Source organism: Nycticebus coucang, chromosome 1 (assembly GCF_027406575.1).
Source record: "Nycticebus coucang isolate mNycCou1 chromosome 1, mNycCou1.pri, whole genome shotgun sequence".
NCBI lineage: Eukaryota > Metazoa > Chordata > Mammalia > Primates > Lorisidae > Nycticebus > Nycticebus coucang.
The window spans coordinates 111,855,132-111,881,602 of record NC_069780.1 but is presented as its reverse complement, the minus strand read 5'-3'; the positions used below and the strand labels follow the sequence as shown (position 1 = coordinate 111,881,602).

Sequence of the window (26,471 nt, the reverse complement as noted above, 5' to 3'; positions counted from 1 at the left end):
GTGACTCTACCAAGGGCGACACAGTGAGACTCTGTCTCAAAAAAATAAATAAAAATTGAAAAAATAAAAATAAAAAGAGTCAATAGATATAGGAGTGCAAATATGGAAGACAGTTAGATGGTGTCATTTCTATCTAAAAAAGCAAAAAAAAAGCAAATAGTAAACTATAAATTCCAATATTGATAAAAAAAAATTCTAATTTGTGCCTTGGCTCAAAAGGTAAAAAGCTGTCCACTACAATACTTGCTAATATACACAATATAAATTATTATGACCACCTTCCAATATCAAGCAAGCACGTCCTGAGGACACAGCACCCACATGCTATCTTCCACCATGTTCTGGGATTTTATATATGGTTATTTGCTATCATAAAGTCTGTAAGCTTGGCAATCAGGTTTTCCCTCCTTATATCACAAACTTACTCCTAGTCCCCTTAAATAAATGTCTAGGACACTGCTCAGTTCTCGGTATATGAATGACAAACAAGATCAATAAAGAAGAGGGAACAGTGAACTTTTCATAGAAAGAAACTCAAAGAAAAGAATCCAAAGGGTAGAGAATGGAAGCAGATGGAGTGTTAAGTTTGGGCAATGATATGCAGAGAATCAAAAAGAAAGAAAAAGACATAGATTAGGAAAAATACCTGGCCCTGGATTCAATAACATAAAACAAGACAGCAAAGGCTTTTCTTCACATAGGAGAAAGGGGAAGAAAAGATTATATTTTGTTATTTTTTTTCCCAATTCCACCAATGCTCAAACTGATTTTGGTTACGGTTTAAGTCGTAGCCAATTACTAATCTAATTGTATCTAATGTGGAATTGCTTTTGCCCTTAATGAAATGTGAAGATACTTTTGCTAATGATTGCAGTAATCATTAGCATGTATAATTCTTATCACCAAGATACTTGCAAAGTTGGGTATTGTATATAGCCACAGATACACACTACAAGGCTATAATCCTTACAATGTTAGAGGATTTTCTTTTAAATTGACTGGTTTTCCCTAAACAGCAAAGAAAAGAAAGAACTACTTCTTTATGATATGAGGAAATGATGTTATTAATGAGGGACAGGACAAAAGTCTCACCATCAATACATAAATGCAAAGCCTATCCTACAGCATGGTTCTCAACCAGACCATCTCATCACCTCCCTCCCGCCTCTGGGGATAAGGCGGGTTTGGAGACAGTTTTCTGGCTGTTGCAGTGACTAAGGAGTGCTATTACCACTTAATGGGTGAAGAGCAGGAAGGCAAGCTCCCTACAACAGGAGACTTCTGTAGCATGAGGATTCAGACCATTCAAAATGCCAAAAGACCCTCACTGAGGACCATTATCCAATAACATATATTAATAATCTACTGCTTCTGAAGGAAGGAAGGTTAACTTTCTTTTGAAAAGGTCAAGAAGTCAAAAAAACAAAAAAGAAAAAAACCAACAAATATCACAGTCTGTTATTTCACTAACGTATTCCAAAAACATAGAAATAGCCATAAGTTCAATTCATAAATTGAAACTTTAAAAAAATTGAAACTTTTTAAAAATGACTTTTAGAAATTTTAAAAAAATGACTCACCTTTAAATGAACTTTTAACTAGATTAACTTGAAAAAGAAAGAGGAAAATCTCTCTCTCAAAGTCCAAAAGGCCAGAAAACAAGCCAGTTACAACTGCCTTCATTAAAATTTTAAGATCCTGGGCAGCGCCTGTGACTCAGTGAGCAGGGCGCCAGCCCCATATGCCGAGGGTGGCGGGTTCAAACCCAGCCCCGGCCAAACTGCAACCAAAAAATAGCCGGGCGTTGTGGTGGGCGCCTGTAGTCCCAGCTACTCGGGAGGCTGAGGCAGGAGAATCGCCTAAGCCCAGGAGTTGGAGGTTGCTGTGAGCTGTGTGATGCCACAGCACTCTACCGAGGGCCATAAAGTGAGACTCTGTCTCCACAAAAAAAAAAAAAAAAAAATTTTAAGATCCTACTGATCAGGTAATCAGTCACTCTTTTTAAAAAAGTATATAATACACAACAGAGAATAGGATGCTTTGAAAGGCTGGATGGATCCAGAGCTAAGAATTACACCACTAGCTCTAGCTGTGACTGTCAATTCAGAACCAGGTCTAATCACTTTTGTTCACCCCCAAATTCCTAAGACACTAAGAACTTTGTTTTACATTGCTCTAAATATCAACCCAAATATTTAAGTATCTGGTCATGTTAAGTGCTGATGTTAACTGTACATACCATTTAAATAGCAATGTCTTGGCTACATCCATTTTTCCTTGTTTAAATTCTGTTATTGCCAGAGCTGTCAAGACATGGGCTTTGTCTTGCTCTGATTCAACAATAGACAAGGCTCTCTCATAGACTGTTAGGTAGAATTGAAAAGAACGAAAAAAAAGAAACAAACAAAATATATATAAGCAATTCTGATTGACAAATGTAGGATTTTTCCTTTCCCAATCCTATTTTTTAGTAAAGTCTAACTAAAATTGTATCAGCTTATTCTCTTGTTTTTAAGAAGACAATAAAAATCTGTAAGATTCTAACTTGGTTTATCTGTTCCATGATGAACAGATCTGGGGATATTATTAGGACTATTATGTGATAATCCTCAATTTCTACCTTCAGAATCTATAGAGAGGTTTAGGTGACTATCTTTAAGAGGAAGATTAGGCCTTTAGTGGAAGCCTGTAGCTGCTAAGATATTATCAAAATTTGTACATGCAGACCAAGCAACTCCATCAAGCAGTAGATACTTAAATGAGCAGCAAATACATGGGATAAGCCCATATACGTAAAATTGTATTCATTTGCCATTTTGGAGAAATCAAAATCTATTTATTATTATCAATGACTGAGGTCTTCATTTATTTATCAGAAACTGACATTTAAGCAGTGCAGAATAGTAAACACCTTCGTTCAAATGCTAACTCGTATATCTGCTGTAAGTGACCTTTGGCCTCAGTTTCCTCATCTATACAATACTCGGCTCACAACACTACCATAAATGGCCTAGCATCGCTTCTGACTCCTAGTCAGATTTTAATAAACACTGCAAACCCCACGGCATCTCAATATTACATCTTTCTGCTAGTAAGTTCACCATCATTAAGCTCTATTCAACTCTAGAAAAGTAAGATGTATTCTTCAGCTTCAATTAATACACTTACCTTCACTGCTCTCCTTATACAGTCCCTTCATAAATAAAGCCAATGCAAAACCTGTGATGTCGTCTAACTCTTTAAGGGGCGTTGACTTAAAGGCCTCGATAGCTTTATCATATTCACCAATAGAACTAAGAAACAAAACACAACTTATTTTTAATATCAGAAGTAATTTTGGCTTGTCTCATCAAAATACAGAGATATAATTACACTAAGCTCTCTTAATAACCTTACCTGCACTTTCCTTTTTTATGGAGGCAATTCAGTAAGCTATAATCTACTAGTATTAAAGCTGCAGAAAAAAGTATTTATTTAAATAAACACTATCTTCAAAAATGTGATTATTTTTGGGGAGAAAATAATGGAACTAGAGAAGGGGACTTCAACTTCAATTCTTTATCTGTAACTTTATAAAGAAACTGAAGCAAACTAAGTGAATGTTAAGATCCTACATTTGAGTGATGACTTCTCATTAAATTATTCCTTATATTTTTCCTTATATTTTATTACTTATTATATGTTTTCTTCTACAGTATTGACAAAACATCAAAACTAAAAGGAACAAATACTCTTTGTCAGATATTCCGGAAACTGGTCATCACTTCACCAATCCTATAGCTTTCATCAAAAAAAGCTAAGAGATTGACAGAATAAATGGGAAAAAATATACTTACCACAACAATCTGCCATAATTGCTTAATGTAACATTGTACATATCTTGGTCTTCTGAAGTCTGTACCAGCAAAATTGCCCTTTAAAAAGAACAAAGTATTTTAGTTTATCTATGTGCAATAACATTTTTACCCTTCCTCAGTAGCTGAATCTATAGATTTTTGTTCTCTTTATTTAATTCTACTAATTCTTTAAGGCTAGTTCAAATAGCTTATTCATATTTTATTAAGTTGGTACCATAAAAGTACTTACATATACTTAGGTTTTAGATTGTCAGGAAAATAACATGAAAATGACCCCCTAGTAATAATTGTTTATAATATTTGACTTCTAAATATTCTAAAAATCTAAATATGGGAAACGACTATGTCACAGTTCTAAGTTTAGAAATATAGCAAACATTGACAATACATATAAACTAGTAGGTTGAGTTAGGAAGCCAGGAAATCAAGTGTGTTTCTGTGCCGTTGCCTGTGCAAACAGAAAAGTATTTCAAGAATAATGCGTGGAGGGAAGGGAACTAGTCATCAGAAATCCCTAAAAGCTTAGAATAAATATACTAACCTACTGCCAACCTGTATTCCCTTCTCATGCTCAGTTGCCTGTAGGCAAGTAGGGAAATGTCTTTAACAACTGACAGGAGCTGGACATTGAGTAGGATTTTTGTTTTTTATCTTCTTTTCTAGTTAAAGAGAATTCACCAGAGAAAAATACCTACAATAGGATTTTTATACCCCTGATATTACATGAAAAACAAAAATTTTCTAGAGAAGCCTAAAAGACAATATTATAGAAATTAAAAACTGTACCCCTGCTTATATTTATACCTAACTTTTTGATTCAAGCCTCAAATATTTGTTACAACAGAAAACAGCAGTGGTGACCACTCAAAACAGAGCAGGACACATCCGAGTGACTTCATGGAGTTGCCATTGTAAGCCTGAGTGTCACCATGTTCAACACACAACATCTACAACCATAACAATGTGCACAAAGATAGCAAGCACCCTACTGCCTGGTTTTCCCTATTTAAAAATCCTGCTCACTGTTGCATTCTATCATATTTATACAGTTTACTGGTGTATTTACTGACATCGAAAGAAAAAAAGTAGTTTTTCATAAACTTCCTTCCACATACACCTGGAAAAATAACTTCTTGATTATACAGCCTCCAGTACCATCTAGTGATTACTCCTTTGAACTACAGACAGATTCATACAAGGATATGGCAAATCATTTGGGACACCTCAATTATTTTTCAGCTGACAAGGCTTCTTCCAAATATTTACTTAGGGCAATAACATGCCTCTTAGGGGTGCAGCCTTCCGATTTCAAGATCACTCCTTTTTAAGCACCACAGGAGGTAAGAAAAGCTTCATCTTTCTCTGCTATACCCCCTTTAATAAAAGGATTTGTTACATAAAATTTGGATTCAGTCAAAAGGCCACACCTAAGGGCCAGGAGGTCACAAGTTCCTCAAGGTGGCAGGTTCCCCAGCCCTGGAAACATGCTCAGTCCATGCTACTTTTGCAGCATCTGCTCTTGCAGGTCCTTCTGCCCAAATAAACAAACGGCTTGTAGCCTCAGCTCAGCAGGTCAGGCCTTGACTGTCTTCTTAGAAGACCTTCCCCTTGTACACCAACCTGAACAACACTCCCTGTCCCTGCATTCACTGACCCTTTACCCTACTTCAATTTTTTGTTCTTAGTTAATTTCTATCAGTTTAGTTTATTAGTTTATCATGTGTCTTTTGCCAGCAGAACATAAGCTCTGTGACAATAGGGCCTATAGCTGTATTAGTTTATCATGTGTCTTTTGCCAGCAGAACATAAGCTCTGTGACAATAGGGCCTATAGCTGTATTAATTCGTGGCTAAAGTGGCAGTGATAAGGACGCCATGTGGCACAAATTCCCTGGATGAAATCAGGGTGAATATATAGTAGCTAGTAATATGATTCAAAGAAATACACCACAATGTTCTCATTTTTTCTCTGAACACATGTTCACATCTTATCAAGCTAGACAAGTTCTTAAGGGACAGATTTTTCTAAAACAAAATCAGAGAACTTTTTTGTTTTGTTTCTTTTTTTTTTTTTTTTTGACCGAGTCTCACTTTGTCACCCTGGGTAGAGTGCTGTAACATCACAGCTCACAGCAACCTCCAGCTCTTAGGCTTAGGGGATTCTCTTGCCTCAGCCTCCTGAGTAGCTGGGACTACAGGCACCTGCCACAACTCCCGGGTATTTTTTTTGTTGCAGTTTGGCCTGGGCCAGGTTTGAACCCGCCACCCTCAGTATATGGGGCCGGTGTCCTACTCACTGAGCCACAGGTGCCACCCTGTTTTGTTTCTTCTTTTCTCTGAATTTCTCTCTCTCAATTTCTCCACACCCTCAACCTCAGGATAAGCAACAGAAACCAAAATATAATCTAAAGTTTTCACCTTCTAAAATGTAATAATAATATACAAGAAAGGAATCAGAACATTTATTCAGTACCTTCTTTATGAGAATGAGACTAAATTTAAAAAGGCTCATACACAACAACTGCATTGCAATTAAACACAGTCACCTGTGGTAAGCATCTGCTGCTTCCTTCCTCAGTTGTAGATGTTCATTTAAGTAGCCCAACATGGTGAAAGCTGGAGCATAATTCTGAATCCTTTCTGGAAATTCAGAAATATCTTTACTTTAGATATGCATCCTGGTAGTACTCCTAAAATACTAGTTTCATTTCCAATGTCTTAAATACCAGATTACCTCCCAAGATCACGAACATTGTTAAGAATACTGGGCTGACTCTATCTTGAATATGCCAGTAATTGTTTCATAACTCTTTAAAATTACTGAATAATATTTAATAGTTATATATGGTTTCTAGTTATTATGGAGTTAAACACTTTTATTCCCAAATGTATAATAACTTGAAGTTCACATTAAAACTATGAGATTTGTAGGGAAATTCAGTTCTTGGGCTTATCACTTAGGCTTTCCTGTGATTAAATTCAGTAACAATTTCTCTTGGTAGTACTTTTCTAATCTCTATGTGTTTAAAAAAAAAAGTAAGTCCGTATTAAACACAAAAAACAAAAGATAATTTGGATATTTTCAATGCAGTACTTTGGAATTTTAATGTCAAAAACCAACATGTATCTACTAAGGTATAGTGGAGAAAGAAATACCTCTGATCTAATCTACTTAAAAGGAAAGTTAATATAGGAAGCTTCCTTAATATAGGAAAGTTAAACCTTCAAATTTCTGAAATTATTTAACAAAGTACAGTTTAGTCATATCTTATGTGAGTGTTAGGTTCTAATGTCAAAGCGTAAGGTAAAAATTACATAGTCAAAGTTATTCTTAATGAAAGGGTCACAAACACTGCGTCAGAATGAGTCCTTGGAGACCTGCGGCTTCACCTGTCACACTCCCACAAGACAGCCAGCCCGCGGGGCAGGCTAGGGACGGTCTGCATTCTGTCTCTCTTCAAGCACATAGAGTTAAATTTGTTAAATGAGTATATAGGTCTGGCTTTACCATAGAGTTAGAAACTCAGCTATACTTAATTATTAAAGGAAGATTAATTTCTTTGTTGCTTAATGTAGGCATCTGAATTTTTCAGAAAGCTGAAAATTTACCTCTTTATATAAATAAATCCTTTACAAATGGTACCCATTCTATTAAAAAAAAAATCAATAAATTTTGGGTTTCTTTGAGAGGGTGTCTCACTGTCACCCAGGCTAGAATGCACTGGCACAGTAACAGACTGAAGCCTTGAATGCCTGGGGTCAAGCAATCCTCTTGCCATAGCTTCTCCAGTAGGTGGGATCATAGGCTTTCATGACCAGGTCTGGCTAATTTTTTTTTTTGTCTGTTTGTTTTGTTGTCTTAGGCTGTTTTCCAACTGCTAGCTTCAAGAAATCCTCCCACCTTGGCTTCCCAAGTGCTGGGATTACAGGTACGAGCCACTGTGCTTATCTAGAAAACCATCAATATAATTTCTGAAAATATACTTCCTCAACTTTAGGAATTTATTAGACTCATAAATTTTGACATACTGCATAATATACTGATTTCCCAAAGCACTGATATTTGCAAATTATTTGTCTTCTACTGCAGTGCCCCAGGCTAAACTGATGAAGAGCATGACAATCCCTCCAGTATCTATGATAAGGCATTTTTTCCTCCTATTTTTTATAGTTTATCTCGTTCTTTATATTACTCAACTGGCAACATTTACTGTTACCAGTATTCCAGCTTCAACTCCTTGCCTCTTCATTAGAGTTTTGCCAAAGTCTAATGAAATGACGTTTCCTGAGCATCCAGAGCGTGCCAGGCACTATTCAGCAATAGATACTTGCTTTCTTATATTATAGATGAGAAAACTAAAATCCAATGTGGTGGTATGCCCAAGGTTTCAAACTTGGCTAAGTGGTGGACCACTGATTAAAACCCAATCATAGTTTTATTAAGGAAGACAGAGAGTTATTGTAATAGATGGCTAATAAAATTTCATGATTCTGTAAATTTCCTAAACCTAAAGATTTTTCCCAATATCTTGAAAAAGCAATCAGGTGGTAAAGGGGGAGGCTAAAGGCATTGGGTTTGGCTGACAATTAAGTTCACAAACTCATGCTAAAGTGCTGCACACCTCACTGCTGAGCATCACTGCGGTCCCCTTTGAAGTGCTCTCCTTGGGAAGTCATGCACCAATGACAGGGCCTAGTCCACACCCCAAAGCAATTTTGGAACTCCTTTTCTGGAATGATCATCAGAGCTGTCATCATATGAGGCTTAACAATTAAGTTTGCCAACTTGCCACTGTGCGCTTACCCTGGCAGCACTGTACACACAGTTCAGTGAAGTGTCATTGCCTTGGTACGTCAGTGTCACAGCTGTGTTCCTGTCAACATGTTGCTGAGTAGTGTTCGCCATTGTTGTTGTGTATTACGTGACAATAGCCCTGATGGTCATTCCAGAAACTTCCCAAATTGCTTTGAAGGGTAGAGTAAGCAGTGGCATTGGTGCACAGCTTCCCAAGGGGATATTTTGAAGGTGCAGAGGTGACTGTAGTGATATTTAGCAATGAAGTATGTAGCACTTTTTCTAGGTTGAGTTCTCAAACTTAATAGGCAGGCTTAATAGGCTCATTTAATTTTCATAACTTGACATCCTCTTCATTTGGTATACTCTTCATTTTCTAAGGAATGAACAGAGCTAAATGAAGTAGAGTACTGGGACTAACACTGCTGAGAAAGTAAACAGTGCAGCTAGAACAGTAGCAACGCAAGCCCAACAGGCTCTAAAACATATTCCATTATAATAAGAAAATAACTTGTATCCTTTGTTTCTTAAAACTAATTTTTTTTTTTTTTTTTAGAAACAGGATCTCACTTACTCTGTTGCCCAGGATGGAGTGCAGAGGTGTGATCATAGTTTGACTCCTGGGCTCAAGCAATCCCATCACCTCAGTCTCCCAAGAGGTTGGGACTACAGACACACACCCCCATGCCTGGCTAATTTTTTTATTTTTTTGTAGAGACATGCTCTTGCTGTCTTGCCCAGACTGGTCTTGAACTCCTGGCCTCAAGAAGTACTCCTGTCTTAACCTCTCAAAGTGCTGGGATTATACATATGAACCACTGTGCCTGGCTGGAAATCACTTTTATCTTGAATTATTAGTTAATAAGCAATTTTCATCACTCTTCAAAAGACCTTACTTAAGATCAGAAAGTAGACTGGTTGGCCATTGGGGAAAAAATGGCAAATTCACTGTGTTAAAGAACACTAATATTTAATTTGGAATGAATTAGTTTCAAAAATTCTTTAAACTACTTCAATAGTTATTCAAGTATCTTGCCATTATATAACAGGTACCTTACCTACATATTTACTCAAAACAACTTGTCCTGCTGGAATAGCGTTCATCTGGAGGATGTTGTACTTGTACAGCTCTGTTTCTCTGTTGCTTTTATCTTGCAGTGTTGTGCAGACCCAATATGCATAACCTATTGCTCCCTCAGTCTTTAAAAAAAGCCAAAGTTAACAAGTGGACATAGGGGAATAAACATGCCAATAAACATTAGGAAATAAAGCAGGGCAATAGAGTAATTATCACATCTTAGTCTTCTTTAAGTCAACTGTTAGATGCCTTTAAGTGAAGGCTCACTATGACAAAACACAATATTGATCCAATACTCAGAAGAAGAACCAAACAGGATAAAATGCAGAAAACAAGGTCCCATCTAATGGGTTGTTTTTTTCTCCTCAGCACCACTCCCATAGATCAAACTACAAAAACAAAATTCTAAAACATTTCATAAATAATCTGGAAATGTCAACCAAGTCTAGTCCTTATTTCTTGACTGTTTTCTCCCTAGAGTCTTAGTTTCTATTCTACACAACTGCTACTGTATCTATCAAACCACAGTGTCATTTCTTCATCAGTTCTTAAAAGCTGTAATAAAATGAAAAGTACAAGTTCTTTAATTAAAGATCATTTACTTGTTTCTAAGAAAGAATAGAGACGACTGCTGTCACTAACATCTTATGACACTATCTACTCATTTCCTTTAGAAGGATAACCTTCATTCATTTATTAACGAATCCTCGAGAAGAATGTTCAAATTCTTACATGCATACTGAGTTCTGTAGTGTGCCTGAAGAGATCCATGGTGTCATAACTTCCAACTGTCTCTGCAATAAGAGCCTGGAAAAGGAATGAAAGAGGTCCTCCGTGTGTTTCAAAGAAAATAATGATGATGATGATGATGATAATGAAACTGGAGGACCTAAAAGTTTACTGGCTGTGCTTAAAAGCAAAGTTACTTTAAGTTTCACATCTACTGTTACTGATTTAATTAAATCTATTAGTTATCTCTTGAAATAAATTTTTTAAAATAAAAATACTTTAAAAATAATAACTTAGGTTTTTGATAATCCTCTAAGATCTACTGACCTAGAGCAGTGGTAGTCAGAGTGAGGTCTCTGAACCGGCCTTACTATTCATCACTCGAGAGAAGTTAGAAATGCAAATTATCAGGCTCCCTGCATGTGACAAGTGACATAGAGGTTAGCACAGAAATGCCACTGCTCCCAGATGCGACTACAGTGAGTAGGAACAAGTCTGCCTTTCCATCTCTGTTGATATGCTAATAAACTAGAATTAGAACCAAGAGTCAAAGTACAATAAAAGACATCTAAACTCTGATGAATGATTTTCTGATAAGGGTGATGTTCTTCTTCTCTGAACCAAAACAAATGATCACTTACTTATTCATTAGAATTTCATAACTAGAAAGGTGCTGTAGATCACTTAGAACAATACTCCCCTTAAAATTAAAATCCAGAGAAGTGATATATTAAGGTAAAAGAATCAATCAATGACAAGCTGAGATTAGTAACCAGGTATCGTGATTTCTATTTAGCAATGCAAAAATCTAAACTTGGAGAGGGAGGGAACACGCAACAAGTGGCAATCAAATATGAAGACTTTATGGAAAATGAATAAACATGACTTATGTAAATGTGTGTTTTCTTCGCAAATGTGAGTTAAACACCCAGAATTCTGGGTGATTTTTTAGGCCTAATAAGGTCAGACTGATGGTGTTCAAAGGCCCTCAAACTCAAAGTTTAATTATCATAAGCTGTGTGAGCTTAGGCACACTACCTGGGAACTCTGAACTTCAATTTCTACACCTAATGAAGACTGGTGATGATTAACTAAAATAATGTACACAAAGAGCTAAGCACAGCGACTGGCACAAAGTAAGCCCTCAATGTCACCTGGTTTTATATGAGTTTATACTAATAGGCTGTTCATATCAATAGGTCCATTAATAACTATATGTTATAATCTTACTTGTCCAATCCAGCACATTAAGTAAGATGGGTCAAGGGATTGAGCCATTTTGAAAGCTTCATGAGCAAGCTAGGAAAAATAGGCAAAAAATATCATAAGTCATTTTAAAATATTAATATTAAATTGCTTATGTTAAAAAGCACAAAGTTAGAAAGAAAAATCAAACCTATTACCAGAAATGCATATGAACCTAAAACTTCACTGCTTAAACACAATTAGCAATGCTTAAAGCAGTGTTTCAGCTACTCCTGGGGGCAAGAGTGCTCTGCAGGTTGGGAGTTCTGGTTCCCAGCGAAAAGGGCAATGTAAGTGTCTACCTCATGGTCGGCAGAGCTTTTAACCAATCACACATTCATTTACTACCTGTTAATTTGATTAAATAAGGTTGTATGTATTCCCCTCCCTTTCAGCTTAACTGGGAGGATAAGAAATCATAACTAATGAAGACTTAGACATGTATCTGCCACTAGAGGAAGACTGGTGGACAGCGGGACTCTGCACTACGCAGTCAGCATGCTCTGGAAACGGCGCACCTGCATATACTAACTTACGTGCTTTTCTTCATGCTATAGTAAAAATCTTATCAGATACTGTTTCCTATTTGCTCAGTGATCTAGGTGTAACAGAAAACAGACTTATGTTTCTCATTAAAAAAGTAACCTCATGGGCAACAATGGTGCCATGCTATAACAAAACTTCATTCCCAGCTTAACTAACACAATGCTTTGTTTAAATTTAAAAAAAGCATACATTCTAAAATCTAAATTAATATTTTCTTTCAATCTATTTACAATCCTCCAAAGCCAGTCTTTTCTTTTTTTGCAGTGATTTAATGTATCCCTGAGAATATTATGAAAGCTTTTCTAAAAGGTTCAGGTTCAATATGCTGGCTGAAATACAAAACAGTTCAGATGTGGTATTACTTACAGATTTGTGGAAATTCTCCAAACATGACCTATAAGCATGCTCCTAGTTACTTTAGTTTCAATTCTCTAACCTAGAAAGCTGCCTAAGTACAATATAATACACTGTAGTATTTAAAGGGATTAATATCTGCTAAAGCAAAAATTTAAATCATCCAAGGAAAGTTTAAATTTAAGGTGCTAGAGAGGACTAATTATCTCCCTTATCTCACCCACCCAACACACTTGATACAGGGGCTTCCATTACATGTGCATAGATAAAAATATACTCAATTAATTTATAAAAGAATTATTTTAATCTCTGAATGAAAAACCAACATAACTGGCGTTAAAAGCAGTTTCTTGAATGCCATAGAAAATAAATCTCATACATCTGCTTTCAACATAATAAATGGAATGTCATCAATGAACTAACAGGCGGAGAGCAAAGCGTTTCTCCACAGGACGGTGAGCTACTCTGAAGAGATCAGACATGAAGAACGCAGACAATACATTTACCTCAATGTTTTCATTTGTGAGGTATAACACTCCCAAGTTGGTCCATGCAACAGGATTCTGAAAAACACACATGGTACATATAGATTTTTAAATTAGGTCTTTGTCTACTTGGAAGTCTCAGAAAATTAGTAACACTAAATTCAAAAGTTGTTTGTCAAAGACACACAGAACACTCACAATCTGTTCTGATTGGATTGATTTGATGAAACAGTGTTGAGCAAGGGCATAATTTCCAATACCTGGAAAAGAGGAAACTGAACTTTATTACCAGAAACACACAATCTTCTAAAAAATACTGAAGTGAGTGTCCTTCTCAAGTCTCACCGCTGTGGCACGCAACCACGCCGAGAGCATTCCAGTGTAAGTGACTACTGCTGCTGAGTCTCACTGCTTTCTTCAGACACTGAAAAGATGTTAAATTAATTTTTAATTCTTAGAACAGCAGCATTTGTATCAACATAAATGTAGTTTTATGTGAAAACACTATAGTATTCATTTTATCAAAACCATCTTTCGGAAAAGCACTTAGTTTTTTTTAAGTTTATAAAAAATTTCTCAAAACCATACATGCAAAGATTTCTCCAGTAACTCCTCAAGATCATTCATGTCACTGCCTGTTTCTGCTAGGTGCTGGGCTTGCCGATAATAATTAACTCCAAGATCACACCAAGTATTAGACGTAGACATGAGTTTTAATGCATGACCATAACACCTATGGAAATACAAAAACGAGTGTTATGCTTTAATGTCTTCATTCAATTTTAATGTCATTAACTGGCAATGTTTATAATTACCTTCCACCAAGACGGAGGAGCTCGTTTTTCTTTAATACTTGTTTTCCTTCTTTCTGACCTAGAAGGACTCCTAAAACATTAACCTTCACTTTAGATGGCGAGACAGCATACAGACTGGTGCAAGCATCCCCAACTAGCTTCCAAAGGCAGGATACATCAGCCCGATGCTGCAGAGCCCTAAAAAAAGAAATAGTGTGATTCTTATAAATTATTTCCAAAAAGTATGGAGTTTATCTCCCTCATTGTGAATTACAATTAAAACGGAAAATTGTGCATGTAATCCTAATTAAGAGCTACTTCCTTACTTAAGCACTGTGTTTTCCCAACCTTCTCCAAACTGAATTATATCATATTATTTCTCAAATAGGAAGATAAGAAGAATGAAGGCAAAGAGCAAGGAACTGATTATTTTAAGTCAAGTGCCAGAAATATTACAGGGTTTTGGTTTTTTTTTTGTACTGTTTATTATTTGTGTTGGAAGTAGGAAAAATCACATACATACATACATAAATGCATAAATAAATAAATAAAATTTCGGGACCAATTTACTTTTACTATTAAATTGTATTAACTATACTCTTTTTGTTTGTCTAAGCAATGACAAAGGTATTGGTAACTCTCTTACGTGACACCTGTAAACGAAGGTTTTTGCTTTTAGGCCTTTCTTCATGTTATAGTTTGAAAGTGTCCTTCAAAAGTTCACGTGTTGGAAACTCAATCTCAGTGCAACAGTGTTGACAGGTAAGAAGTGATTAGGTTATGAGGAACAGATTAATGCTGTTAACTCAGAAATGGGTTCGTTTTATCACAGAAGTGGGCTCCTCAAGAAAAGATAAGTTTAGTCACATTTCTCTTTGTCTTAGTTCTCACCTTCCACCTTCTTGCCACAGGAACGTTCTCACTAGGTGCCAGCACTATGCTCCCAGTCTCCAGAACAGTGAGCCAAATAAACTTTTATCCCGCTAAAATACCAACATCATACTTTGAAGAACTGGAAAAAATAGTTCTTCATTTCATATGGAACCAGAAAAAACCCTGGATAGCCAAGGCAATTCTTAGTCATAAAAACAAAGCCAGTGGCATCACCCCACCAGACTTTAGGCTATATTACAAGTCCATAGTAATCAAAACAATTTTTATTGGCACAAAAATAGAGACAATGACATTTGGAACCAAATAGAAAACCGTGAGATGACACTTTCTTACAGCCACCTGATATTTGATTAACTAAACAAGAACACACACCGGGAAAAAGAATCCCTATTCAATAAATTGTGCTGGGAGAACTAGATAACCACATGTAAAAAACTGAAACTGGACCCACAACTCTTGAACCAACTTACAAAAACTGATTCCAGATGGATAACAGATTTAAATCTAAGGCATGAAACAATAAAAATCTTAGAAGAAAGTGTGAGAAAAACTCTTGACGATGTTGACCTAGGGAAAATTTTTATGAAGAAGACTTCTGTGGCAATTACAACAATAACAAAAATGAAGAAATGGGACTTAATTAAACTGAAAAGCTTCAAAGCTTCTATACATCCAAGGAAACAAAACCCAAAGCAAATAGACAACCTTCAGAATAGGAAAAGATATTTGCATATTACAAATCTGACAAAGGTTTAACAACTAGGATCTACAAAGGACTCAAATTAATCAACAAAAAAAGAGCTAATAATCCCATCTATCACTGGGTAAGAGACATGATTAGAAACTTTTCTAAGGAAGATGAAAAAATGCTCATCGTCCCTAATCATCAAAGAAATACAAATCAAAACCATCCTTAGATATCACGTAACCCCAGTGAGAATGGCCCACATCACAAAGTCCCGAAACTGCCAATGCTGGTGTGGATGTGGAGAGAGGGGAACACTTCTACACTGTTGGTGAGACTGCGAACTAGTACAATCTCTTTGGAAAGAAGTATGAAGAATCCTAAAAGAGCTCAAATTTAGACCTCCCATTTGATCCTGCAACCCCATTACTAGGTATCTACCCAGAAGAAAACAAATCATTTTACTGTTTATTGCAGCTCAATTTATAATCTCCAAGATGTGGAAACAACCTAAATGCCCATCAATTCAGGAATAGATTAACAAACTGTGGTATATGTTTACTATGGAATACTATTCAGCCATAAGAAGATGGTGACTTCACATCTTTTGTATTATCCTGGATGGAGGTGAAATACATTCTTCAAAACAAACAAACGAACAAACAACAACAAAAAAAAAAACCCCAAACCCCCAAACTTTTATTATTTGTTACCCAGACTATGGTATTCTGTTATAGCAGCAGCAAACGGACTAACACGGTTCAAATTTTTAAAGGTTAGAAAATGTATCAAATACATTTGGTGGCCAAAAGGATTTTCATTCTCCGAGATCAAAATTAATAAAAAAAAAAAATGATCACATTGAATAAACAAGCTCAAAAGTAAGTAAAATATTAATTAGGGTGATAGAGGGCACTTATTTTTAGAATGAAAAAAATTTCAGTTATGTATTTCTTCTCATTTTTCTCATCTCAAAATCTTAGAAATGAAAGCTACAACTCCATTTCAGCCACGCCCAGTAACCAGCTCTCCCAACTGCTCTGCAGATGGGCAAGCAGAGGAAGCATGTTTCACGCTTTTTCTTTTCATGGAGTTCAGTCAAAATCAGTTTCAATGTTTTCTTGATAAATGATATTAGTTTTTTTTTATTTTTTATTTTTTTGCAGTTTTTGGTTGGGGCTGGGTTTGAAGCCGTGGCCTCTGGCATATGGGGCCGGCGTCCTACCCCTTTGAGCCACAGGCACACGTGATATTAGTTATTGCAATCATGACTGAAAGCTCACTGTGAGACTCAGAAGGAAAGGCAGCACTGTTTGGAGTTCCCTTGCCTAAATGTGTTAGAAAAATTTCCAAAACTGATAGCATAAAATGGAAAATAGGAAAAGAACGTGAAACTGAGGCAATTTTAATAAGCCTAAACTCTTATCTCCTTTTAAATTCAATAAAAAATATCTGTAAAGTGAAATGACTTCTATCATCCTTACACAATAACTGTGCTAGTATGAACTCCTTTTCAGTCTAGAATAAATATAAATTTGGGGGTCTCTAAGTTTTACTTAGCACATTATAATTGGTTGTGTTACATGTTACCCAGAATAAAATTTCCTAGGCTCAGATAAGTAGTATTTATAGCTAAAGTATTACCATCCCAAGTTCACATTTACTCTAAACACCAGTTCTAACAAAGCATGCCCTCTTCATGGTAACTTCTTTGGAAAGAACTATATTATGTGACACACAAAAGTAGTAATAAAATTCAGTGAGACAAAAGAGTGTTAAGTTTCTATTTCATATTCAGTTCAAATGTAAAGCAATTCTGGTTGAAACTAGTAGATGAACAATGACAGGCCTCCATGTCAGGAAAAACATAATTAAATTCAAGTGGTGGGGAGGGGCCTGGGCTCAGTAAGCTGCCACTAATAGGCACAAGGTCCGGAACATGGCACACCTCCTGGGCGCAGGGCTCAATTACAACTTGGACTTTTCCTAACAAACACAAACAATGAAACCTAATGGTATGTACCCTTATATTTATCCAAAATTTAAAAAAAGAGAGACACATTCTGTAACAGAATGTGTTACAGAAAACAGAGAAAGTAAATTTAAAAAGGAAGGAAGGAAAGCACAAGAAAGATGTTTAATTGTGGACTTTTTAAAGGCATCTAGCACAAATACCACTTCTGTTCTAACGAATGAATTCATAGTTCTACAAAATGCCAAATTTACTCAAACTTTTCTGATTCTTTTCTTGTTATCAGACACCTCACTTTTTTCCTGCACAGTTTCTCTCCAGGGTAATCAGACTGTGTATGTTCCCTTACCTTCAGCCCCACCACTAAACCTAGAATAGGCCTCTATCGCTGAATGTTAAGAATATTATGCACCTGAAGCCCTATTTCCGATAGTTCCAAGTAGCAATAGCCTCATTTCTGGGCCTCGTGGGGTCAGAGCTGTTGCTCCACCAGCAGGCTGCTCCTCCCTCTCACACCGTCCCATGCACCCAGCAGACAGCCCTCACTGAGAGCCCTGGACACTGTGTCTGATTCCCCAAGTGCACAACTAACACAAGGTGCATGTTGTGGAATTAGCTTGTCTATCATTCTTTATGATTGACATTCTGAATAACAGTGATATCTAACAGAATACATAAAATGGTTTTCTAAATTTGGCTTTATTACAATATTAAGAAAACAAACACATTAAAGAGTAAGAAAAATACTAACCAAGTAAAATATTCCAGTGCTTTTTCTATGTAGTCTACAGCCTTCCCATCAAGATAATCAACTAGAGCCGCTTTTGCCATCATAAGATGGCATTCGCCCAGACCTAGAATCAGGTAAGTTTGTAGTTGTTACTAAAACACATAAAGCAAACATTTTAAATGAATTTCAAATGGATTTACTGGTGTTATTCTAAAGCCACTTTCAAAAAAAATAAAACTTAATGGTACTTGACAAAATCGTATTTAAGCATGATCTTGCATACTTTTAGTATTCAAATGGAAGACAAGAATTCAAATGGAAGGGCTCTGTTAGAATTACACATGCAAGAGAATCACTTAAGCCCAAGATTTGGAGGTTGCTGTGAGTTGTGTCACCACAGCACTCTACCAAGGGCAACAAAGTGAGCCTCTGTCTCAACAACAACAACAACAAAAACAACAACAAAAAGAATTACACATGCACTGAAAGTTATGTAACGCTCCCTACGGAGCCCTAAGAATTTCCTTGGCTTAGGCAAGTCAACCACCTCTGAAAACCTAAGCTTCAAAAACCAGGACATCGACCAAATGCTACTCTTTATCATATTGCTACTTACTAATGATTGTTAACTGAGACTTAAACTTGACCTTTTCTATCAAACTAAGAACTAAATGAAACAGTGATTTCCTAAAGTGCCTAATAAAGACTTCATAAATGTGAGCTCCCCTTCTCTCGAGTAAAGAGCTTTGTAAAAAAAAATTTTTTCTTAAAGATTTCAAGTCCTAAACTATCCTTATCCTTTTGGAAAGGATAAAGAAATGGGAGGGAAAGCACATATAATGAACACAATCAACTCTAGCCTTTTCTTAAATGGTCAGATATAATCACAAAATATTTAGATTATAGATGGGTTTTACTTTGTGTCACCAAAAATAATTTACAGTATAAAAGGGAAACCTATGGAAAAACTGAAATCAATTCAGGTCATTACAAAACAAGGCAAGTTGCCTCTAAAGTTTAAAAAAAAAAATTCCAAATGAGCTTCTGTAACTTTCAAAGTAATTAAAAGGTACTAAGATATTCTGGGATATAGTGAATTAATTATTAAAATATAAGAGCAGGAAAATTCTTATTTTTACTTTTTAGAGACAGACCTCATTTTGTCACCCTTGGTAGAGTGCTGTCGTGTCACAGCTCACAGCAACCTCCAACTCTTGGGCTTAAGCGATTCTCTTGCCTCAGCCTCCTGAGTAGTTGGGCCTACAGGTGCCTGCCACAATACCCAGCTATTTTTTTGTTGCAGTTTGGCTAGGGCCAGGGCCAAACCCGCCACCCTTGGTATATTGGGCCTGCACCCTACTAACTGAGCCACAGGCGCCGCCCAGGAAATTCTTATTTTAGAAAGATCTAAAATCTTCCATTTTTAGACTCAACAGGTATAGTGCTGTCTAAAAGTTAAATATCTATCAAAGTACTTTCATTAGCTGTTATGAAACAAGATTTGATCTTTTTATATTCAAATCCACATAAACTATACTATAAGAGTTTCATACCGGATGATTGCTGTTGACAACGTCCTTTTCGAATTATTTAATATACTTAGATAGAAAATTTACTCAAGAATTTTATACTTCAGTATTACAAAAGTCAAAGAAGCTATTAAAAAGAAATTACCTTTCAAAGCAGGCACGTAATCTTCTGTCTTTTTAATGATCAGCTGGTACTGAGCTACTGCCTCCTTGTATTTGCCCAGGACTTGCTGTATTGCTGCAACCTTAAACACGCTGTATGTGGATTCTGGGTTCAGCTCGCTGGCTTTTGTGAAGGATTTCAAGGCCGTTGTATAGCCACCTCTACTTAAGTACGCCTCTCCTAGTGACTCCCAACAATTGGAGTCCTTTGGGTCTGCCCTCAAGGCTGCCTGTAAACTAAAGTTTCAAGAAACAGTAAGAGAACAAGAAGTAATACAGCTATTTCCACACATAAAAGGAAAATAACAAAATTAATAACTCAATGGAATCGCATACATCTATGACTCCTTCTATTTATAAAAGTGTTATTTAAAGCAGGTAAACTTGTTCCTTTTATGACTTGAATTTTTTTAATATTAAGAAATTTTATTATAATTTCAAAATAAATAAGAATATAATACTTATTGGGAAAGTGCTGACCCAAGTTTCTGTCCTTGATTATCTAGAAGAACTACAGTTTTCCATTTTCCACCCGAGTGGGACAGGTGTACATCTTGGCTTGCCTTATCAGTATATAAACCCTGCCACCAACCTTCTAGCAACAGGAGTATCACAATTGAAATGCAGAAACAATAGGCATGCTTTAAAATTCTGATCAAATTCCAATTCCACGAAAATTTTAAAATGCCTGTATTCCACATAGTAACATAAATCAGAAAACAACTTTATCTCAATGCAAATACATTTTATTTACCCTTAAATACAGTTCAAAGCACATGACTAAAACTACTTTAAAATGCCCTTCAAGCTGCCAAATGTCAAAACAATGTGTGTCAGAACAACAAAGACACAGACCTCAGCTTTACAGTAACGGCAGTTCCCAAGTTACAGACATCTGACTGACTCACACTTAAGAACAGAGGCTATTCCCGGTAATAGGTAAATGTACCTGTTCCAACTTACATACAATTTTAACTTAAGAACAAACCTCCAGAACCTATCTTGTTTATAACCCAAGGACTGCTTATACTACTTAAATCTCTACTGAGAACATACTACACTTGTGATCCTACAGCATTAAGACTTGACTTCACTAGACTGGCTATCTCCTCAATAACAGAACAGCATTTAACTCCCTTGTAGACAATAAAATACCAATCAACTCTAAACAACGTTTGTTTTTTCTTTTCTCAAAATGCAACCTGGTAAGGGGTCATTCTGGGTACATATGAAGTTTAACTTAAGGAATTTAGAGAACCAACTTGGTATCTAACATAGTTTAAATATAACAAGGAGCCTTACTCAGCCACAGCTTGAGAAGGTTGACCAGCTTTCAAATAGTACAGTCCTCGCCTAAGCCAGGCCCATTTTGCTGTTCCAGCACTTGCCTTTTGAGTTACTGTTGTTAGGATAGCTAAGGCAGTTTCCTAATGATAAGAAAATACTATTATTAGAGATATCAAACATCATAAAAATATGGAACACCCATGTGTTCCCACTACTAATTTTTTAAACTTATATCAGTATATAACAAGCTACAGTTTCAACAATTAAGTGAGGAATAATTTCATATCTGCCAATGAAAAGAAATTTTACTGTATTTATAAAGAGAAGCAAAAATATTTTATTGCATCTACAAGGAGAAATAAAAACAATAACCTTCAAGTACATATATGTAAAAATATTTTCATTTATACTCTAGATTAGAAAACAAAAAGGCAAAGTGGTTATTAGACATACCATATCTTCAAGCTCCACGCTCAGGTCAACGGCTGCGCCTCCAGATTCAGCATCAGTGTCATCTAACTCAAAGGCTCTCCTGTAACAACCACGGGCTCTGTTTTTATCTCCCACTACATCTCTGTAATAATGACCTAAATAGCAGAAAACTTTGCCCATATATGTATCCAGTCTTGCAGCCTTTGAAATAAATATTGATAACGGGATATTAAAAGTTTATTTTGTGAATATCTTTAAAAATACTAAAGATAAATATACAAATTAAAAAAGGAAACAAATCTATTAAATATAAAAAATATGCCAAAATATCCTTTAATGTAAGATTGAAAACAGACATGAAAGCTGGTCCTCAGTACTTAAAGTAAACAGAAGTATAATTTCTTTGGTAAAAGAAATGTGAAATTATTGATAGAACTATTATTAATCTGCTCTTATCAATCAAGATAAGAATACAAGACTTACACATGTTAAACATTTAAAAAAATAAGCTAAACACCTAGATTGACATGCCCCTTAACTACAATGGATATTACCTAAAAACCGTAATGTTTTCCCAAGAGAATTTTGCCTTATTTTCTGTAACATGTATTTCTTAAAAAGTAACTTTTACATTTTATGGTTTAAATTTTTCCTTGAAAATGCACATAACATTCTTGCAAAACCTTATGTGTGAAAGATAAATCACAAATAGCAGTTAAGGCCAGGGACTGAGGCTCACGCCTGTAATCCCAGTGCTGTGGGAGGCTGAGGCAGGTGGATTGTTAGAGCTCAGTAGTTTAAGCCCTGAGTAAGATCTTAAGAGTAAGATCCATGTCTACTAAACACAGAAAAAGTAGCTGGGTATGGTGGAGCACACCTAGCTACTTGGGAGGCTGAGGCAAGAGGATCACTTGAGCCCAGGAGTTTGAGGTTGCTGTGAGCTATGACCCCATGGCACTTTACCCAGGGTGACAGAGTGAGACTCTGTCTTAAAAAAAAAAAAAAAAAATAGCAGTTAAGAGTATGTTTAAATAAGTAGCATATAATTATTTATAAGGCCATTTCACCCAAGAATTGGATAGCAGCACTTGTGTTACCTTCAGAAAGTGGGTAAGAGCCTTCGTTTTATCTTTTCTTGTCTCTTCACCCATAAACCAGTATGTTAAGCCAAGCTGGTACTGATATGCAGCAACATCAGCATCTTTCTCAAGTGCTCTCTGAAAACTAAGTCACCACAGGGGAGTAAGAAGGAATCTTAAAATAAGTACACACACACACAAACTCCCACATAAAACCAGGAGACGTAGCTGGAACAAAGTTTGAGCGATGCAAGGATGCCAAAACAGAAAAAAGTCACTACTTTAGGATGTAGATTGGTGAGAAAAAAATGATTTGTTTTTGAAGAAGAGAAGCTTAAAAAAGCACAATGGCCTTTCCGCACTGCCACGTGCTAAGTGTTCAGAGCATATACAAAGTCTTATAACTGCTTACTGAACGTTATGATCAGCTAATTAGATCTGAAACCCATCACAGATTTTTTTAATAGTTACGTGCTACATGCTACATACATTTCTAAAAATGAGGCAGGAGAATCGCGTAAGCCCAAGAGTTAGAGGTTGCTGTGAGCCGTGTGACGCCACGGCACTCTACCCGAGGGCAGTACAGTGAGACTCTGTCTCTACAAAAAAAAAAAAAAAAAAATAGTATGACTTAGAGTTTACATAACTGAATCTTCATCAAGCCCACTCATTCTGAATTTATGAAAAATGTAATGAACTAATGGACATATAAGGAATCTATATACTCTTACCATTTTTCTGCTTGTAGATAATTCTTTTTGGTAAAAAGAATCAAACCCTCAAGGGCATGAACTTCAGCTAGGTCAGGGTAAGAAGAGAGAAGGTCTTCCATAATCTAGAAAACAGATATCTGTCAATACCATATCCAAACAAAAAACACATTTAACTTTTAAAAACTGCTCAGTTTGAATATAAAAACCAACCTTTGTAGATTCATCTAATGCACCTTTGTTCAGATAGACCAAGCCTTTAAGAACTAAAAGTCCAGGGATATTATCTGCATTAGAGACCTAGAAAATAATTGTAAATAATTGCTATAAATCTCCTTCAATACAACCACAGCAATGTCTGATTTAATTAAAGAATGACCATAGAAGAAAAGGGTCTTAATAGAATAAAGACACAGAGATCCCAATTTCTATCACTACTAACACTTTCATTGTTTTTAACCTTTTAATTAGGGAAGATTTCAAACATATACACAGAGAGATCACTATAATAAATCTGCATGTATGCATCACCAAGCTAGAAAATACACGTGTACCCATTTTACCACACTCCTGCTCAGATTATTTTGAAACACATCCTAGATATTATAACTTTTCATCCATGTTATACTTCAGTACCTATATCAAAAACATAAGTTTATTTTTAAATAACAAACATATTACCATTATGATGCCTACAAAAAAACAATGACACACCCTCAATACAGGGTGTCCACAAAGCTAAGGTGCAGAGCAGTTGCATGCTGTAAACTGCACATGAGGTTTATGGACACCCTGTGTTATTTCCCAGTTGTCTTATAAAATATTTCAACAATTATTTGTTTTAATCAAAATCCAGCTAAGGTAGATACATTTCAATTGACTGCCATGTTTTAAGCCTCTCTTAACCTACAAAGTTCCCTTCCATCTCTTTTAGTTTCTCTTTCACAATTTAACTGTTAAAAAATATGGCCTATATTTCAGTTTCTTACAGTCTAGATTTTGCTGAATGTGTTCTCATAGTATTTAACAATGTTCCTTGATCCCTCATATTTTCTATAAATTAGTAGTTAGGTCTAGAACAGTGGTTCTCAATCTTCCTAATGCCACGGATCTCTAATACAGTTCCTGTGGGTCACGACCCACAGGTTGAGAACCACTGGTCTAGAAGCTTCCTCTGATTCAGGTTTGCTGTTTTGGCAAGAATACTGTCTTTCTTTCAGTTATGTTAGTGCTATTAATCTTCAATGCCTGTATCTATTAATTCATTAGGGATTGCCAAATGGTGATCTTCTAATTCTAATCATTCCCTCTATTATTAGATGGAATACTTCAAAGAGAAATTTCTCCTACCCTAATTATTTGATTATCCTGAAGAACAACTCATGCAGGAAGGGCAGGATAAATGCTTTGATTCTTTCCAGGTGTCTCCCTAGCATCCTCCAAAGATTTGTTTTTCCAAAGATGTTTGCTGATTTTTTTTTGTATCACCGTGGACATGCAGATTTAAACACATCTGACGTGTTTCCATAGCCTGCAATCACTGTTGCCCTGCACAGCCAGTGAGACTCTCCTGCTGGCTCTAAGCCTTTCACAGATGCCCAGCCGCCTTCACAGTCTCCTTGCTTTCTAGCAGGACAAGCTAGATCTGGGCTCATCTTGTACATTTTTTGTCTCAGAGCTAAACACTTCCAGTTCTCCAAAACACTTTTCATTTTGTCTTTTTTAAGGAAAAAAATTTCCTTAATTTTTTAAGGAAAAAAACTGTAAATGCTGTAAGCATTTAGAAAAAACACAATAAGACACTAATTCTTGAAGGATGCTGACTAGTGCTCTAATTTTAAAGAAATAATATTAAATGCGAAGCCCTTTGAAATATACAAAACAATGATTTTTTAAAAACCTGAAAACATTCCCATATGCTGAGTGATATAATTTTTATTTTAGATGAAAAATAGCCTTCATCTGACAAATAATCTTTAAGGCACAATGCTATTATAATTTATAAATTATTAGTTACATTTTTTTTCAGTAGGGGATTTCAAATTCCCTGAGCCAAAATCATCAGTTCCATTCTTAAATAATCTTTCTTTGAATGAAACATTTATAAAAAACCTTCTCTACAATGAAGCTACGAAAAATGCCCTTGTCCTTGACAAGCTACTAAAAATTCTTGTCAATAATCTGTCAAACACTTCCTGGAAGAAAAAACTTAGAATCTCAAATTAATAATAATTAAGTAGTAATAACCTAAGAAGGGAAAAAGAAGAAAAGAGAATAAAAGCTAACGACAGGAACCGGCTCTGGTGAAGAGCACCAAGTACTTAACCAAGAGGACAAGTAACACGAGGAGTTCCCAAGTGTGTGAACAACCTGTAACAGTGCAGATGCAGGAACTCACACCTCTGCACTAATTTGTGTAAGTAAGTATTTGTGGTAGGGAGAGAACTGTTGTTGCCTTACTGATTTAAAACTAAAGTTGAAGGGAAAATCTCAATGATAAGACTACCTGATCTAGAGTACGAAGTGCTTCCTCTGAGGATTCATAATCTGAGAGTTTTATCAAAGCCTCTGCTTTCAAATGAAGACAAAGATTCTTCTGATGAAGACTGCTACCAGACACTCCCAGATTATCTACGTTCTTCAGAGCTGACAAAATTAAAGACATCTAAATGAAGATGATCATAACATTCTCTTTTTTCTTGTTAATGATAACATGCAAAAAAATGCATATACAATAAGCATAAATTTCCAAAACAATATACATGAAGAATAATTCAAAGCTAAATATAAATTCTCCCCTGAATTCCTTAAGGAAAGATCTGAATTACAAACAGAACACACAGGATTCATACAGCACATAGTAAAACTGAACCTCCTGAAACACAGTACTGACTGTCTGTATCTGCTACATAATGAAGAGTAACATTCAGCCAAAGCATTTGTAATGAATATAATAAATTAAGGATACGGGAAGGGGAAAAAAGCTGAATTAGAATGAACCAAGGTGAACCGTTTCTCAATTACAGTGGCTAGGTTCCAAGATAGATCAGGAACAGTGAATTACTTTTTATGATTTCCTGTCCCACACCTCACCCCATCACACTCAAAT

The 26,471-nt window shown here is 35.9% G+C and overlaps 1 protein-coding gene across 3 annotated transcripts in view; it reads right to left on the bottom strand.

Moving 5' to 3' along the window:
• The window catches only part of SKIC3 (SKI3 subunit of superkiller complex), a 93,422-nt gene that overhangs the window by 36,142 nt on the left and 30,809 nt on the right, over nt 1–26,471 (bottom strand). For all 3 annotated transcript variants that reach the window (XM_053586416.1, XM_053586425.1, XM_053586422.1), the window contains exons 12-31: nt 25,869–26,008; nt 23,576–23,662; nt 23,384–23,487; nt 22,671–22,797; nt 21,595–21,774; nt 21,157–21,281; nt 19,838–20,091; nt 18,185–18,287; nt 13,904–14,080; nt 13,677–13,821; nt 13,434–13,512; nt 13,287–13,348; nt 13,110–13,166; nt 11,689–11,757; nt 10,462–10,536; nt 9,710–9,851; nt 6,403–6,496; nt 3,837–3,914; nt 3,169–3,293; nt 2,240–2,363 (exon numbers count right to left, since the gene is read on the bottom strand). In XM_053586416.1, the coding sequence (XP_053442391.1) occupies nt 2,240–2,363; nt 3,169–3,293; nt 3,837–3,914; nt 6,403–6,496; nt 9,710–9,851; nt 10,462–10,536; nt 11,689–11,757; nt 13,110–13,166; nt 13,287–13,348; nt 13,434–13,512; nt 13,677–13,821; nt 13,904–14,080; nt 18,185–18,287; nt 19,838–20,091; nt 21,157–21,281; nt 21,595–21,774; nt 22,671–22,797; nt 23,384–23,487; nt 23,576–23,662; nt 25,869–26,008 (2,347 nt within the window). The remainder of the gene's footprint in view (nt 1–2,239; nt 2,364–3,168; nt 3,294–3,836; nt 3,915–6,402; nt 6,497–9,709; nt 9,852–10,461; nt 10,537–11,688; nt 11,758–13,109; nt 13,167–13,286; nt 13,349–13,433; nt 13,513–13,676; nt 13,822–13,903; nt 14,081–18,184; nt 18,288–19,837; nt 20,092–21,156; nt 21,282–21,594; nt 21,775–22,670; nt 22,798–23,383; nt 23,488–23,575; nt 23,663–25,868; nt 26,009–26,471) is intronic.